This window comes from Dermacentor albipictus, chromosome 1 (assembly GCF_038994185.2).
Source record: "Dermacentor albipictus isolate Rhodes 1998 colony chromosome 1, USDA_Dalb.pri_finalv2, whole genome shotgun sequence".
In the NCBI taxonomy this organism is placed as follows: domain Eukaryota; kingdom Metazoa; phylum Arthropoda; class Arachnida; order Ixodida; family Ixodidae; genus Dermacentor; species Dermacentor albipictus.
Window position 1 is genome coordinate 61,387,238 of NC_091821.1, and position 14,030 is coordinate 61,401,267.

The window sequence follows — 14,030 nt, forward strand, 5'->3', positions numbered from 1 at the left end:
GGTTACTGGAAAAACTAATTCAGTTACATTAAGTGATCATACACAGTAATTGATTAATTATAAATAATGTAATCACAAGTAATTAAGTGCATGTAATTTGTTAAGCACAAGTCTGGTTGTAGCTGTGCTGGAGAATAACCACTGGTCAGTGAATTGTTGTTTTTCATCATCAATAGCTTCAGTTATTTAGCACCAAATGAGAGGAATTATGGGCAAACCGCCACTTAATTGGCACACCATTTTGCAGTTGAGCTGTGAGATTGTGCTTCGATTTCAAATACACAGTCTCATTTGGAGTGATGTTTTGTGACCGAGCCATGGTATTGTGGTTGGTCTCCTAGGCCATGGCAACCGTGGTTTTGTGGAAGGCGAAAAAAAAAAATATTTGTTGGCCAGTAATACTGACATTTATAAAAATAACACTCAATAGAAAGGTATATACAGTGTGCTACATGTGCACATATTGAAAGTGGGAGCCAACAAATGAAAATGTAGGAATTCCAGCTAGGGCGTAGCAGACAAGAAAGACTAGTCCTCTTGCTAATGCTACTGAAGCGCTCCTCAAAGTGCTGCCATTGGTTGCGTATGAGGCCAATGGCTGAAAGCTACTAGTGATGGCATGCTGCGACTGTAAAATAAAACCGGAAAACATTGCAATTTATTGGGTAGCATACAAACGGGTTGCAGTGTTAAGCTTCAGTTTTAACATTGAAAAAAAAAAAATCATTTTGTTTTGCCTATAAACCAGATTTGCTCTAATTTTCATTCTTGAGGTATACGATCTAACATTTTACTGGTTTGTACTACCAATGTTTTTTCCTCCACCCAGTTCCACTGACAGCCAACTGAAGCTGTGGAATATCAGCAACCCCCACTGCCTCCGATCATTCAAGGGGCATCTCAATGAGAAAAACTTCGTTGGCCTTGCAACTGATGGAGATTACGTGGCATGTGGTAAGATTGATGCAGGTCTTTTTTTGTGTGGGCGTATAAGCGAATACAGTTGCACCTGAAATGTAATTAGGCAGCCAAGTTGCAGGAAAAGAAATATATACAGAAAAACTTCGTTAATTCAACCCTCAATAATTTGGAAAATCTGTTAATTCAGACTCGTCCTTTGGTCACGGCAAGTGTTTACATTATTTAATGGCATCAAACTGTTGTTAATTCGGACTTATTTGGCCACACACCGGTTAATTCGGACGGCCCTGCAAGCACACCATGTGTGGAGTGCCACAAATGTGCAACACAAAAGAGCAAAAGCACTGCTAGCATTCAACCAAGCGAAGCGGCGAAGTCCGCATCGCCATAGTCATCAGCGGGAACTGTACCAGAATGACAAAATGCTTTGTGCCTATTTATGCCTTTATAGCCTTTACTCTTGCATTTACTGCCATGCTTGACACTGCGTCGGCTGCATGCGTTTAGATCTGCGTGAGTGCCATCCATGATCGCATCGGTAGAGACCACGGTTCATCCACATCCGTTGTGACAAACAGTTTCTTTTTACTGAGTTTGTGTTGGGCTCTTTGAAACTGCATGGTTGCCAATTTCTTTCCTCCATGTTGCTGTCTATGATCAGGTTAATAGTGAGCACTGTTTTGTCTGCCGTGGTTGCAGCGAGTAGTAGTTTCGTTTTCACAGTACAATGTCACAAACACGGCAGAAGCTGTTGAGGATGACCAATTCTACTGTGGCCTACACGCTGGCATCAAACCTGCTGACTACATAGCGATGGAGGGACAATGTGTTGCTGACCAGTGCTCTGGGAAAAAAGTAATAAGGATATGCGTAGAGTAGTGAAAAGCATTTCTCAAATGAAAACTGCGCTGTGACCGCACTGTGAAGGAAGTCTTGAAGCCCTCGCCGCTGTGCAGGATAATCAATCATGAGATGATGAAAATTGCAGCTTCCACGCTGCTTTTGTGCAAAATAGAAACAGGATTTGTGGATTCATTCAGTAAATAAAAGCATGTTGATGTTGTAAACATTTGTTAATTGTTCTTACCCTCGATAATTTGACAGTCAGTTAATTCGGACATCCTGTGAAATCCAAATTAAGAGAAAGCTTAAGCTCATGCTGAACGTTGACGCTGCCTATTCGAATACATGTAAAACACAGAAATGCCTTTCTGAGGTAACCCCTCGACCAATTTTAATGAAATTTGTTGCAATTGAGAGAGAAAGTTATATCCTAGTAACCGTTAGCAGCAGAATTTTGATTTAGGGCTTGACTTATTTTACAAAAATTTCTGAAAACCGGTAAGTTTGAGAAAATTAGAATCCTGAAGTTTACAGATCATCATCATTATCATCATCATCATCATTTATTGACCCTTAAAGGCCCCTGTTGGGGTATAAGGGGGGAGCATACATAAGAAAAAGAAATTTACAAACAGTCATGACTGAAGTAAGAAACAATAATAATAAACATTTAGAAGGGCAAAGAAGGTGTAATCAAATGAATGTCAAACACAGAAAGTAATAACCAATGCACTCAAAAAAGTGTGATGTAGTAAAAAGTAAAATCTATTAAGCATCAATACTCGGAAAGTTCGTTAGTATGTTTCGAAACTTGGTAGGGTTACGTTCGATTACTACGCGGTCCGGTAAACTATTCCATTCTGCAATAGCTACCGGCAAGAAAGAGCTGTTGAAGGATTTAGTAGAGCCATGAAGACATTGAATACTGAGGTTGTTTGAGAGACGGCGTGAAGTGCGGTTGGGTGGCAAAAGAAGTGTCTAGCGTAAATGCGGGAAATTATAATAGAGCTTTTGAAAGAGGCATAAGCGTGAGATTTTTCGGCGATGTACTAATGATTGGATATGGAGGGATGGACCCGCCGTGGTTGCTCAGTGGCTATGGTGTTGGGCTGCTGAGCACGAGGTCGCGGGATCGAATCCCGGCCACGGCGGCCGCATTTCGATGGGGGCGAAATGCGAAAACACCCGTGTACTTAGATTTAGGTGCACGTTAAAGAACCCCAGGTGGTCAAAATTTCCGGAGTCCTCCACTACGGCGTGCCTCATAATCAGAAAGTGGTTTTGGCACGTAAAACCCCATAATTTAATTTTAATGGAGGGATGATTTGATGTTTCTAACACTTAGCCGATAGTTGTACTGGGATGTAATAAACCGGGCTGCGTGATTTTGGATAGCTTCCAGTAGCTCAACAAGGTACGCTTGATGGGGATTCCATATTGCCGACGCGAATTCCAGTTTAGTACGGATAAATGTTTCATATGCTAGTTGATGGGTCACAGGGGGTGATGATGATAGGGACCGTCTTATGAATCCCAGGGATAGATTAGTGGCAGTAACCATATTTTGGATATGTTCTGACCACGTAAGCTTGCTAGTGAAGGTGATACCAAGGTACCTGTATGATTGAACCAGCTCAATAGGAAGGGAATGCAAAGAGTAAGAGTATGACATGAGAGAGTGTTTCCGTGATACACACATGAACTTACATTTTTTTGGCGTTTAGCTCCATGAGTCACTCTGTGCACCATTTTTCAATTGTAGTGAGGTCACGCTGTAAAAGCAACTGATCATTGTATGAGTTTATATGGCGGTACAGCACGCAGTCATCGGCAAAGAGCCGGATGGATGACGAAATACCAGAGGGGAGGTCATTAATGAAAATTAAAAACAAAAGAGGTCCATGGATTGAACCTTGCGGTACTCCAGATAATACTTTGGTGACTGTAGAGTATTCATAACTGTATCCATAACTCTGCACCAAGAACAGATCCCGCATTTCAGTAAACTGCATCCATTAGAACATCCAAAGCAGACAAATTTGATATTGTTATGCTAAAGCGACAGGAAGAACGGAGGAAGAGGACAACGAAGCGCGCTTGTCTTTGCAGCGGCTCGGTGCCGGCGTGGCCCCTTTTCATCACTTCATCTTTAAATAAACACACCCCATCGTAACAGTTTTAGTGGACGGTGCAGGGTAAAACAACGGCGCCCAGGACCGCTACAAGATCAGCTACGATTCACGCCATAAGAATGTGTTGTACAACAAAGGGTACATAGTATGGCTTTCGACACCACTTTGCAAGCGCGGCCTGTGCCAGAAGTTTCTGGCTCGTTACACCGGCCCTTTTGTCATCACCAATCACCTAAGTGATGTGACCTATTTGATTGCTCGTCTCGTTTCTAATGGCTACCGTTCTAAGAAGACGCAGCTTGTTTACATTGCCCACCTGAAATGCTGTCATGCCCGTGACTCCGAGTGGATGTAACAGTTACTCATCCAGCGGGCTTCATCTGTGAAAGGAGGAGTGTTACGCTAAAGTGAGAGGAAGAACGGAGGAAGAGGAGAACGAAGTGCGCTTGTCTTTGCAGCGGCCTGGTGTCGGCATGGCCCCTTTTCATCAATTCCTCTTTAAATAAACGCACCCTATCGTAACAGTATATTAGCTTTTGTCTTACGTAAATTTGTTATAATGTTTACAAAGGTTTCGCAAAAGGCCTACTTGCATATCAATGGTGTGTTTAAGAGCCATATATAATACATCAATTTGGTCTGCTTTAGAAGTACTGTTAGATGCAATATGTACAACTGACCAAGAGGATGCTTTAAGTGGTCCGTGGGGTGAACACGCAGTGGATGGAGGACGAGAACAGAAAGGACTACGCATTGAGGAATGAACGGGAAGGGAAGCGTGTCGCCGCTTCTTTGAAGGAGCTCGAGCTCAAAAAACAAAGTGTTGGCTGACGACGATATGCAGGTGTCCCTCATTCAAAAGTAAAATAAACTGCAATGAAACCCAACACTGAGGTGTTGCATGCAGACTGAGAATATGCCAGGACAGTTGAGGTTAACTTTCCAGCTGCTGAGAGAGAATCTCACTTATGACAAAGTTTGGGCCTCATACCAATGAGCACGCTATCAGTTGATAGAAATAGCTCATATTCAAAAATATTTGCTTCTATATGCATCTCCTTTTTATTCGTATTTCCAAATGTTCGTCTTAATTTGCAATGGCTTTTACCATTTTTTTGAAGATATTTTATTCACTTTACATTTCACTAACCCCTCTCTTCTGTTTTCTTTTTGAATAAAATAGACACTACTCCTTACTATTTGAACTGGATTAAGTCGTTTATAAAAATTTTTTTAGCATGCTTACTAGAGAGTGACACCATCGGGCGACATAGTGTCAGCACATCTTGACATTAAATAAAGTTCTGTGTCACTCAGGGAATTTTTCAAAGGCACTCAGGGAAAACCTGGAAAATGCAGGGACTTTGGAAATGTCAACTTTGTGAACACCCTGGTTTGTCTGTGCAAATAAAGTGTTCCTTAAAGGGGCCCTGAGACATTTTTTAACATAGTAAGAAAACGTTGACAATCTGTCATAGAAGCTGTTGCAAACATGTGAGCCAAATACTACTGCACTGCATGCTTCAAAGAACTTAGTCTACTGTCATACACAGCAAACAATTGCTTGCTCTCGCTTCCACAATGTCCTCATGCAGCATTATCAAAAGCAGCTGGCTCACCAATGCTATTGGCTGAATTCGTGATAGCAAGAGCATTCTCAGTAATACATAATTGCTTATTTTGAGTTAAATCAATTAAAAATATATGTCTGTGATCTCAAAAAGACAGGAAAATAATTTCATCTTTGCACTGCGCATAGTTGTGTCCTGCGTATGGCCTCCGAGATGGCAGTCGCAGGCTGCGTATTGTAGTATACGGTGGCCGCCACATTGTGCCGCTACAAGCCCTTTCATTGCTGCGACACTCAACTCTTGGCCAGGGCTTTGCCCTCTCGACTTCTCCACTGTGTAGCTTCCAGCACACTACTGAAGTTGAAAGGAAAGAGAGAGATGGGTATTGGTGCAATAACTTTACTTATAGTTGAAGGATACGAAAACTTGTTTGCGGCATGAGATTCATGAGACAACATTCTTTAATAGTGCGGCCATTCTATGATTAGTTAGAAAAATGTTCAGGGCCCTTTTAGAAATTGATTTTTTGTCTACTGCACTTTTTTTAAGTTACTTAAAGATACACAAAGGAAAATATTAAGTTATTTTGATAGCTTATCAGCCTAGAAGTCTATCAAAATTTTATGGGTGCAAATATATGACACTGCATAAGAAACTGCCACCGAACGTCTTGATGCTGCTACTCAATTTGAGTCACCTGCGCGAAAACCGAGGCCATGACATAATCTCCGCGTAACCACCTCTGCCACTATCTGCAAATTAGCCACTCCTATCTCAACTCGCATTGGTGGTGTCCCTTGAGTTGCCCGCTTCCTGCCTTGGCTCCATTCCTGGCTAGTGGATGGCGCCAGCCGCCCGGTGCCCTGATGTCACACCACACGTCACCATGACTGGGCTAGAGGGGAAATGCATGGACTCTTCTTACACGTTGCGCTTCGGTGCTAGTTCCCACCTTTCACTGCAAATGGATCACGGCGCTGTCACCCTGCGCTTTCTGGCTAAGCTGACTGTACAGAATCATGGCCAGGCCAAAGGAGGAGATGGGGGAGTGAAATTAATCTTCCGGCCATTCCGACCACTTTCTTTCGTGTGTGCCTTTGACACTGTCTCACCTCCTCTCAGCTGGGATGTAGGGCAGGGTCGAAGCGTGCCCACTCCGCGAGCGATGCAACCACTTGTCAAGACACCAACCCATTGTTCCACTGATGGGAGCGCAGGCCGTATCAAAGAGCATGTGTCTCCTCTCTAGCCCTGCCGTGGCATCATATGAGAGAGGTACCACACTCCACAGCATGTGGCGCCACTTTGATTTTAGATTTTTTTTATTTTCTTGCTTACATAAGCACTGTTATTGCTACGATTGATGAATTCATTTATTAAAGAAGCCTAATCTTTCAATCTAGCTCGACCTAATATTTTCCTCTAGTAAGGCTAAAGGCTAATAATAAGTCAAGCAAGGTTAGTGCTTGAGAATGTCTAAGGCATCAATATCATTGTGAACAGAGCTTTAGTAATGAAGAAGTTAAGGTAAATGCAGGACACGATTAGGGACTCCACCAGGACGTTGAAGTACTAGCCTGATGACGTAGGCACTCCTCATCATATAATTCTGTCACTAGTACTCAACGACGCGTAATAAAAGATAATTTTATTGTATTATAATATGAAAGAGAATAATACTGGTTCAGTTCTATTTGATTTGAAAAAAGAACTCTGTTGATGTTACCGTTGATAACAATGTAGACCGTTGAAAAGTCTCATTTTCTCCTCTCTACGCTGGCCGTGCTTTTGCGTTTCTGTAGTTTCGTTATCGTGTAGTGCTGCGCTGGTTTTGCTGACTCATGAAACTTGCACAACTGCAAGTAGCAGAGAATGCCATGCCCATGCAATGTCGTGGGATTCCCGAACAGTCCATACCACTTAACCAAGAGCAGCTGCAGTGGTGAATCAAATTCTGTCTTGGCACAGTTTCTCTATGGCTGTGCATTTGCGTATTGCACAGAAAACCGTCGCACCGTCTGACGGGTGCAATTTTACTCACGGATGGCAGTAAAAGGCAGTGATGGTATATGCAAAATCACCGCTCCCCGCTCGGGGGGCGATCTGAATTTTGCTAAATCTATTCGGATCCTTTAGATGCAATTTTCTCGTAAACTAAGTCTTTTCTTGGCATGAAACAAGCGCTGCGAAGTTTCTAGTATGGTATTTTAACAGTCCATGCCGACTTAGTATTTGCCTTCAGTGTACGTTTAAGTCTGCTAAAAACCCGTCACAGTAGTAGTAGTGGACCAACAGCTGTAGTCTGCTGCATAATGTGAGGTTGCCAGTTTGATTTCATGGGGCTGTGGCCACATTCTAAAGGGAGCGGAATGCAAGAATGCTTGTGTGCCTTGCTTTGGGTGCACATAAAGATCTGATGTCTAGAGTCCTTTGTTACAGCGTCTCACACTCGTGTGTGTTGCTTTCGGATGTTGAACCCTATCAGTCAGTTAGAGCCTTTGTTGAAACACTTGGTATGTTGGCGATGCAGTAAAAACTCACTTTGGTGTTTGCAGCTACTTCTGCACATGACATAGACACCCAGTACATACTTTTTCTTTTACTCAGCATTTAATGACGCACAAAACACACACACAGACGCACACAGTAAAGGCTCGATATAACAAACTTTAGTATAGCGAAGTATTTAACTTTTCATAACCTCTTGTCCATAGAACACCATGTGTTTAGAACCTCAATGTAATGAAGTGTGTGTGTATGCAATTTCAATATAATAAAATTTCACTGCAGCCACAAAGGAATGCCAAGACAATAAATGGAAACTTGCGCAGATGCAGATGGTCAAATAATTGAATTACAAGCAGTTGTTTGCAAACGCACCTCTTAAATCATGCGCCGAAGTGGAGCCGCGTCATGTTACGTATAAGTCCAAGTGTGATAAGATTTTATCGGGGCCCCCATACTGTGTGCTTTAGGTGCGAGTGAAAGTGTGTGAGGGTGAGGATAAAGATGGTGGCTTCATGAGTGCTGCCTTCCTGTGTGAGCAAAGGGAAAAAGGGGGAGGCGAGTGAGCTTACGTTAACGCGATCAAGCGCCCACACGAGGGCACGGAGTGGGAAGTAGGAGCATGTCTCGGCTATGGTTGCGAATAGCTGTAAGCGCGGCTGAGTGCATACACAGCCACACATCCTGCTTTAGAGATAATCTGCCGCATATGCAAAGAGTGGGAGTGCCGAGACGGTGTGGCATCATGTAAGCTGTCTTCCTGTGCACTTCCTGTGCAGTATTGGAAATTGCGTAAGCTCGAGGTTCAGTGACTCGTTGGAACGAGAGGCAGACTAAGTATTAACGCAGTAGTGTTAAGGGCCCTGTGTCGTATTTGAATATACGAGAAAACATAATTCTGCTATGTGGAAACTCAAACAGATCCCTTTTCCAGCATTTCTACCATTTATAGACCGACCACGGCATCCGCCATTCGTGTGCGCAGGCGCGTGATTATCTTGGAGGTCACGGAGTGGCGTGCCCATTTCCTTGCAACACTTCCAGATGGAGCTTGCCTCTGCCGCATCACGGCCCATGCAAGAGGCTGCGTTTCTACCAGAAGCCCGCCTTCAGGCATAGTGTTCACCACCAGCGTTTCCTAGTAAACATTACGGTTACATACGCTGCAGTTGCCGGGAGGTGCGAGAAGCAGTCAGGGATCTTTGAATACTATCGCATTCCACTCTTAAAGGTGAAGCTTAAACGTCCTCCAATTTTGTTGCTCCCCGCTGCCGGCGCTTTTCCTGATAGTGTCATCCCAGTGCGGGCGACACTCTCAGCTGCAGGGGCGGAGTGCACGCGAAAGCGCGGCTGGCTTCACTTAATTCGTACCGCGGATGTGAAGATATCTTCGATGTATGTAGCATGAAACCGTATTGTTCCTCGCTGACTCCCAAATTTATCAAAAAATTGTTTTCTCATTCAAGTTTGCTTTTTTATTGTGATAGCAATTATATGGATACTCTAGACACATTTCTGCCGTCGCTGTCACCGTGAGGTTCTGTATGAAGCCCAAGGGCGATAAAACCGTCACTGCACGTCGTATGCTGTATGTGCGAGGGTGAACCAGCGAACACGATTCAAGCTAGCATGCACAAGCTAGGAACACGGGCCAGAAGCGTGCCCTCTTTTTTCCAGCGCGAGGGAGCAAGGGGAGAGGAAGGCGTTCTTCTCCGGCAGCTGTTAGGATGCCTCAATGTCCTCCTCGCCTCACTGCGTACAGAGTGGAAACATCCGCAGTGTCTACTACGGCGTTGGGCACGCGAATGGCATACGCTGTAGGGACGTGTTGCTGGCGCTTGTGTCTTGAAAGTGATCTGCGACGTGGCCAAAGTGCGCGCCCTCGCAAGCCTCATCTTCAAAGTGATCTGCGATCTTTCCAGAGTGCATGTAGTGCCGGTAGCTTGGCATACACTTTGCTTTTAACGCTTTGTTCACATTTAAGCGAGAGATGCAGGAAAGTCAATTCGCAATTCGCAGTCAATCGCGGCAGCAGGAGACTTGCTGCTGCGGCGATTCCTCACTCCAGCATTTTGACAGGGAGTTTCCATGCTAATTGAGCGAGGTGGGTTAATGTTTACCTGTGCGCATGTGACGCCATGCTTGTTAATTTAGTTAAAACGTGTTGGCGGGCTAGGTAGTTTGAATCCATGATAGAATTTGTACGTACGACTGAACAAAGACATAGAAAGAGGCAGGCACAACGACGGCGCTGTCTCTGTGTGTTCGGTTCTTTCTGCATTCTCGTTCAGTCATGCGTACACATTCTATAATTGTTAATTTAGTCAGTAAGTGAATGTTTACGAGTTTGTATGGCCAACAAAAATACTATCCTTACTTTGTACAGCTACCTACTAATCTGCTATCGCAATCGCTGCTTTACCTTTTGGGCGGAACAGCGACTTTTTTCGATTGCCCAATAATGCGGGAAATCCTGCAGCCCCTTTCTATGTAAAAAAAAAAAAAATCGATCGGTGACTGTACTTATTTGCATAAGAGGGCGAATTTCAGTGCAATGAAATTTCGATGTAACAATGAAAATTTGGATTTTACTGGCTTCGTTATATCGAGGTTTAACTGTATTGACTTAATATCGAGGTTTAACTGGATTAACTGTATTGACATATATATTGAGTAAAGGAGTACGTTTATCTAGGTCACTTACTCACAGGAGATACTGATCATGAGAAAGAAATTTACAGAGAAATAAAAATGGGTTGGCGCACATACGGCATGCATTGCCAGATCCTGACGGGAGCTTACCAGTGTCATTGAAAAGAAAGGTGTATAATCACTGCATTCTACCGGTGCTAACATATGGGGCAGAAAATTTGAGGTTGACAAAGAAGCTCGTGAACACGTCAAAGAGCAACTTCGGCGATTTTTTGACCATGTCAAGCTAATGGAATATTTAGGTTTCCGAAACCCCTCTGTCACACGTCTGATAGTAGAATTGTTCCACAAATTCGAACCTAATGTTAATTAAGCAAAGAAGTGCAAAAACGAAACTGAAACCTGGACAAGCAGCCGAGCAATCCTCTTCGTGTGATGTCACGAGTGTCCCCAGAGGAGAAGGCGTGCAAGGCATGCCAGTCTTGCCCGCTGAGCAAACGAAACCAGCGAAGAGCAGGCGCTCAGCTGATTCGTGACCGTGCCGGACCTTTGGGTGTCAATGTAAGCTGCACCAGCTCTTGGCATATGTCAAATATTGACAGTTATGATTCTGACGAATTCAACAGCGACCAATTGCCATTAGCATTTGACCCGCCACTACGAGAGCCAGCGCCCATGCGCTACCTATCGTACTACAACATGAAAACCAAGGGAACCACTGATTTTATATGTGCTGCTTGCTATCTTAGGTGTTCTACCCCTTCTCAGGAAAGTGCTTCGCATGCACGCTGTAAGATGTGGAGCACGATTTTTCACATTTGTATCCTGCAAGAACACCGCTGATGGCCCAAAGCACCGACCAGTGCATTTGTTTACATCGGCAGGTAGAGTGGCCGCTCCTCGTTCACTTGAGATGAAATGCTAGCCACTCATTGGTCACATCAATTAATGTCAGAACACATCAATACAGGTAGATTTTGTGCATGTAAGCACTGTTGCATCACTCCGAATCGTGCTGCTATGAGCGGCCACACAACTTCGAAAACAGCGAGTGGGAGACCCTAGTACGGGAGCGTTGTTGTGCTGCCTACTTATCCTTCTTCGTATTCTCTTCATGCACGCCATATGTTCTGTAAAGTAGACACAGATGAGGACTTTGCGCATATGATCGTTCACTTAGAGAACGCATAGTTTTCTTGCGGAAACGCAGATGTAAGTATTGACACTGTTGGCAGCTGAACGAGGCAGTTGTTTGCGCTGCTGTATCGAAGGGGCTTACGCTTGCTGCCCATTTGGGATATGAGACAAGCAGTGCACCTCAGAAGCTAAATAGTGAGTTTGCATGACAATACGTAAAAACATGCCCATATTCGTAGTTGCATTGGGAAGTGCCGGTGAGTGCGGCTAGAAGCTTTCTATTGAAAATGGCAACGTACCGATGTCGATAGTGCTCTGTATCGTCGCTTCTCACTTTTTGTTTGTGCATTCTAGGAAATGAGAAATGGTTTATTTCAAATCCATATGGTCAAAACTGAACTACAGGAGGAATTTTATTCATCCTGATGGCTTAATTAGCTTCAGGTCAGTCGCTCAGGTCCGCCAGCAGTAGATGCATAAACTACGCCACTGTGAAATATAGGCTCAACATCAGCTAAATGCGGTCGGCATTGGCTCAAACTGTGTGCGGATAGTGAGGGCTGAAGTTTGCGCAGCCAACAACGCAGCACCACTTGCCTCCCATCTCTTGCCTGTCTACAGGAAACGCAACTTCTTGCGACAGCAACTTCTCACGCCATGCACTAGCTCGTGGTCGTCGACTCCTCTATGCTCTCGTCGCTGTCATCTGCATGATCCTGGCATGCTCTCCATAGAACACTTCTGACGTCATACACAATGTGGCCCGTAACTGAGGAGGAAGTAAGGTAGGGTGTTTCGAGGCAATAAATTAAATTTATTTGTCAAAAATCTGTGGAACTCTCAAACCCGACTTTTTGAGGACATGCTGGAATTGTGCAGAGGAACATCCCCAGCGAATTTCATCGACATCCATTGACATCTAAAAATCGTCAGAGTTGCCCTTTAAGAACCGTGCAAAGAGCGATGGAATGAAAAATTTTTGGTGGAATGTTAAGAGACGGGAAGAGACTAGTGTGGATCAGAGAGCTTACGGGGATAGCTGATATTCTGATTGACGTTCAGAGAAAAAAATGGAGCTGGGCAGGCCATGTAATGCATAGGATGGATAACCGGTGGACCATTAGCGTTACAGAATGGGTGCCAAGAGAAGGGAAGTGCGATCGAGGACAGCAGAAAACTAGGTGGGGTGATGAAAGGAAATTTGCAGGCGCAAGTTGAAATCAGTTGGCGCAGGACAGGGGGTAATTGAAGATCGCAGGGACCTGCAGTGGACATCAAATTAGGCTGATGATGATATTAACTGTGTATAGAAAATTTGAAGATGCATCATGTACGACTCTCAATTTATTTTCATTTTTCATACAGGAAGTGAAAACAATGCTCTGTACATTTACTACAAGGGGCTGTCCAAGCAAGTGCTGACATTCAGGTTTGACGTGGTACGGAATATCTTGGTGAGTGCAGAACCCACCTTCAGGTGGGAAGGCATGGCATATTCAGCTGATTTTGTTTTTTTGTTTGTGTAATTTAAGGAAAAGGACAAAAAAGAGGAAGACAGCAATGAGTTTGTCAGTGCTGTGTGCTGGAGAATGGTAAGTTACGGTGTCTGCAACCAACTCTGCTCTGCTACAGTCTTCATTTATGTCTTTATAGGGCTCCAGTGTAGTGGTAGCAGCTAACAGTCAAGGAACTATCAAGGTATGAAAGCTGGTTTTCCTCTCACTTATGCTTCAGCGCTTATCAAAATTTCTTGCTTGTTTTCTTGCAGGTGCTAGAGTTGGTATGAAAGCTGAACTTCTGGGCACCTTGTTCGAGTTCAGACACCATCACACCATGCAGTTGCCCAGCTATACTCTTCGAGTTAGAATGTGCTGCTTAGTGACTTTAATTTTTCTGTACATACTGTATTCATTTACCTCTACATTTTGTTTTCCCATAAATGTTGTTTTCCATGTGTGGACAAAATAAATGCACTGGACATGTTGTAAAAACAAATGTTGTAAAGCTGTGCAAGTCATTTCGTGAATAATGTGCAACGCTTGCGTGAGGAAAAGGTACCCTGGAAAACGTGACCACACCTTATGCATTTACGGCCTAGTGGGAGTGAGTGTCTGCTGGGGGCCAGATGAACAGCGGCCTGTTTATTCAGTGGCTTTATGAGCTAAAGGCTGTAAATAAATTGCAAAATTCTGCAAGAATGACATTAATGAAGCAATTTTTGTTTTCTAATTATACTTCCTGCTCACACTTCTACTTTACCAGTACCTCA

At 43.9% G+C, this 14,030-nt stretch overlaps 1 protein-coding gene across 5 annotated transcripts in view; it reads left to right on the forward strand.

Moving 5' to 3' along the window:
• The window catches only part of LOC135918371 (E3 ubiquitin-protein ligase COP1-like), a 60,277-nt gene extending 46,521 nt beyond the window's left edge, over positions 1 to 13,756 (forward strand). For 4 of the 5 annotated variants that reach the window (XM_065452059.2, XM_065452058.2, XM_065452056.1 and 1 more), the window contains 5 exons: positions 830 to 954; positions 13,127 to 13,215; positions 13,294 to 13,353; positions 13,415 to 13,459; positions 13,530 to 13,756. In XM_065452059.2, coding sequence (XP_065308131.1) covers positions 830 to 954; positions 13,127 to 13,215; positions 13,294 to 13,353; positions 13,415 to 13,459; positions 13,530 to 13,547 — 337 coding nt within the window. In that variant the 3' untranslated portion in view covers positions 13,548 to 13,756. The remainder of the gene's footprint in view (positions 1 to 829; positions 955 to 13,126; positions 13,216 to 13,293; positions 13,354 to 13,414; positions 13,460 to 13,529) is intronic. The other variant, XM_065452057.2, reaches the window with a different exon arrangement.
• The last annotated feature ends 274 nt before the right edge of the window (positions 13,757 to 14,030 follow it).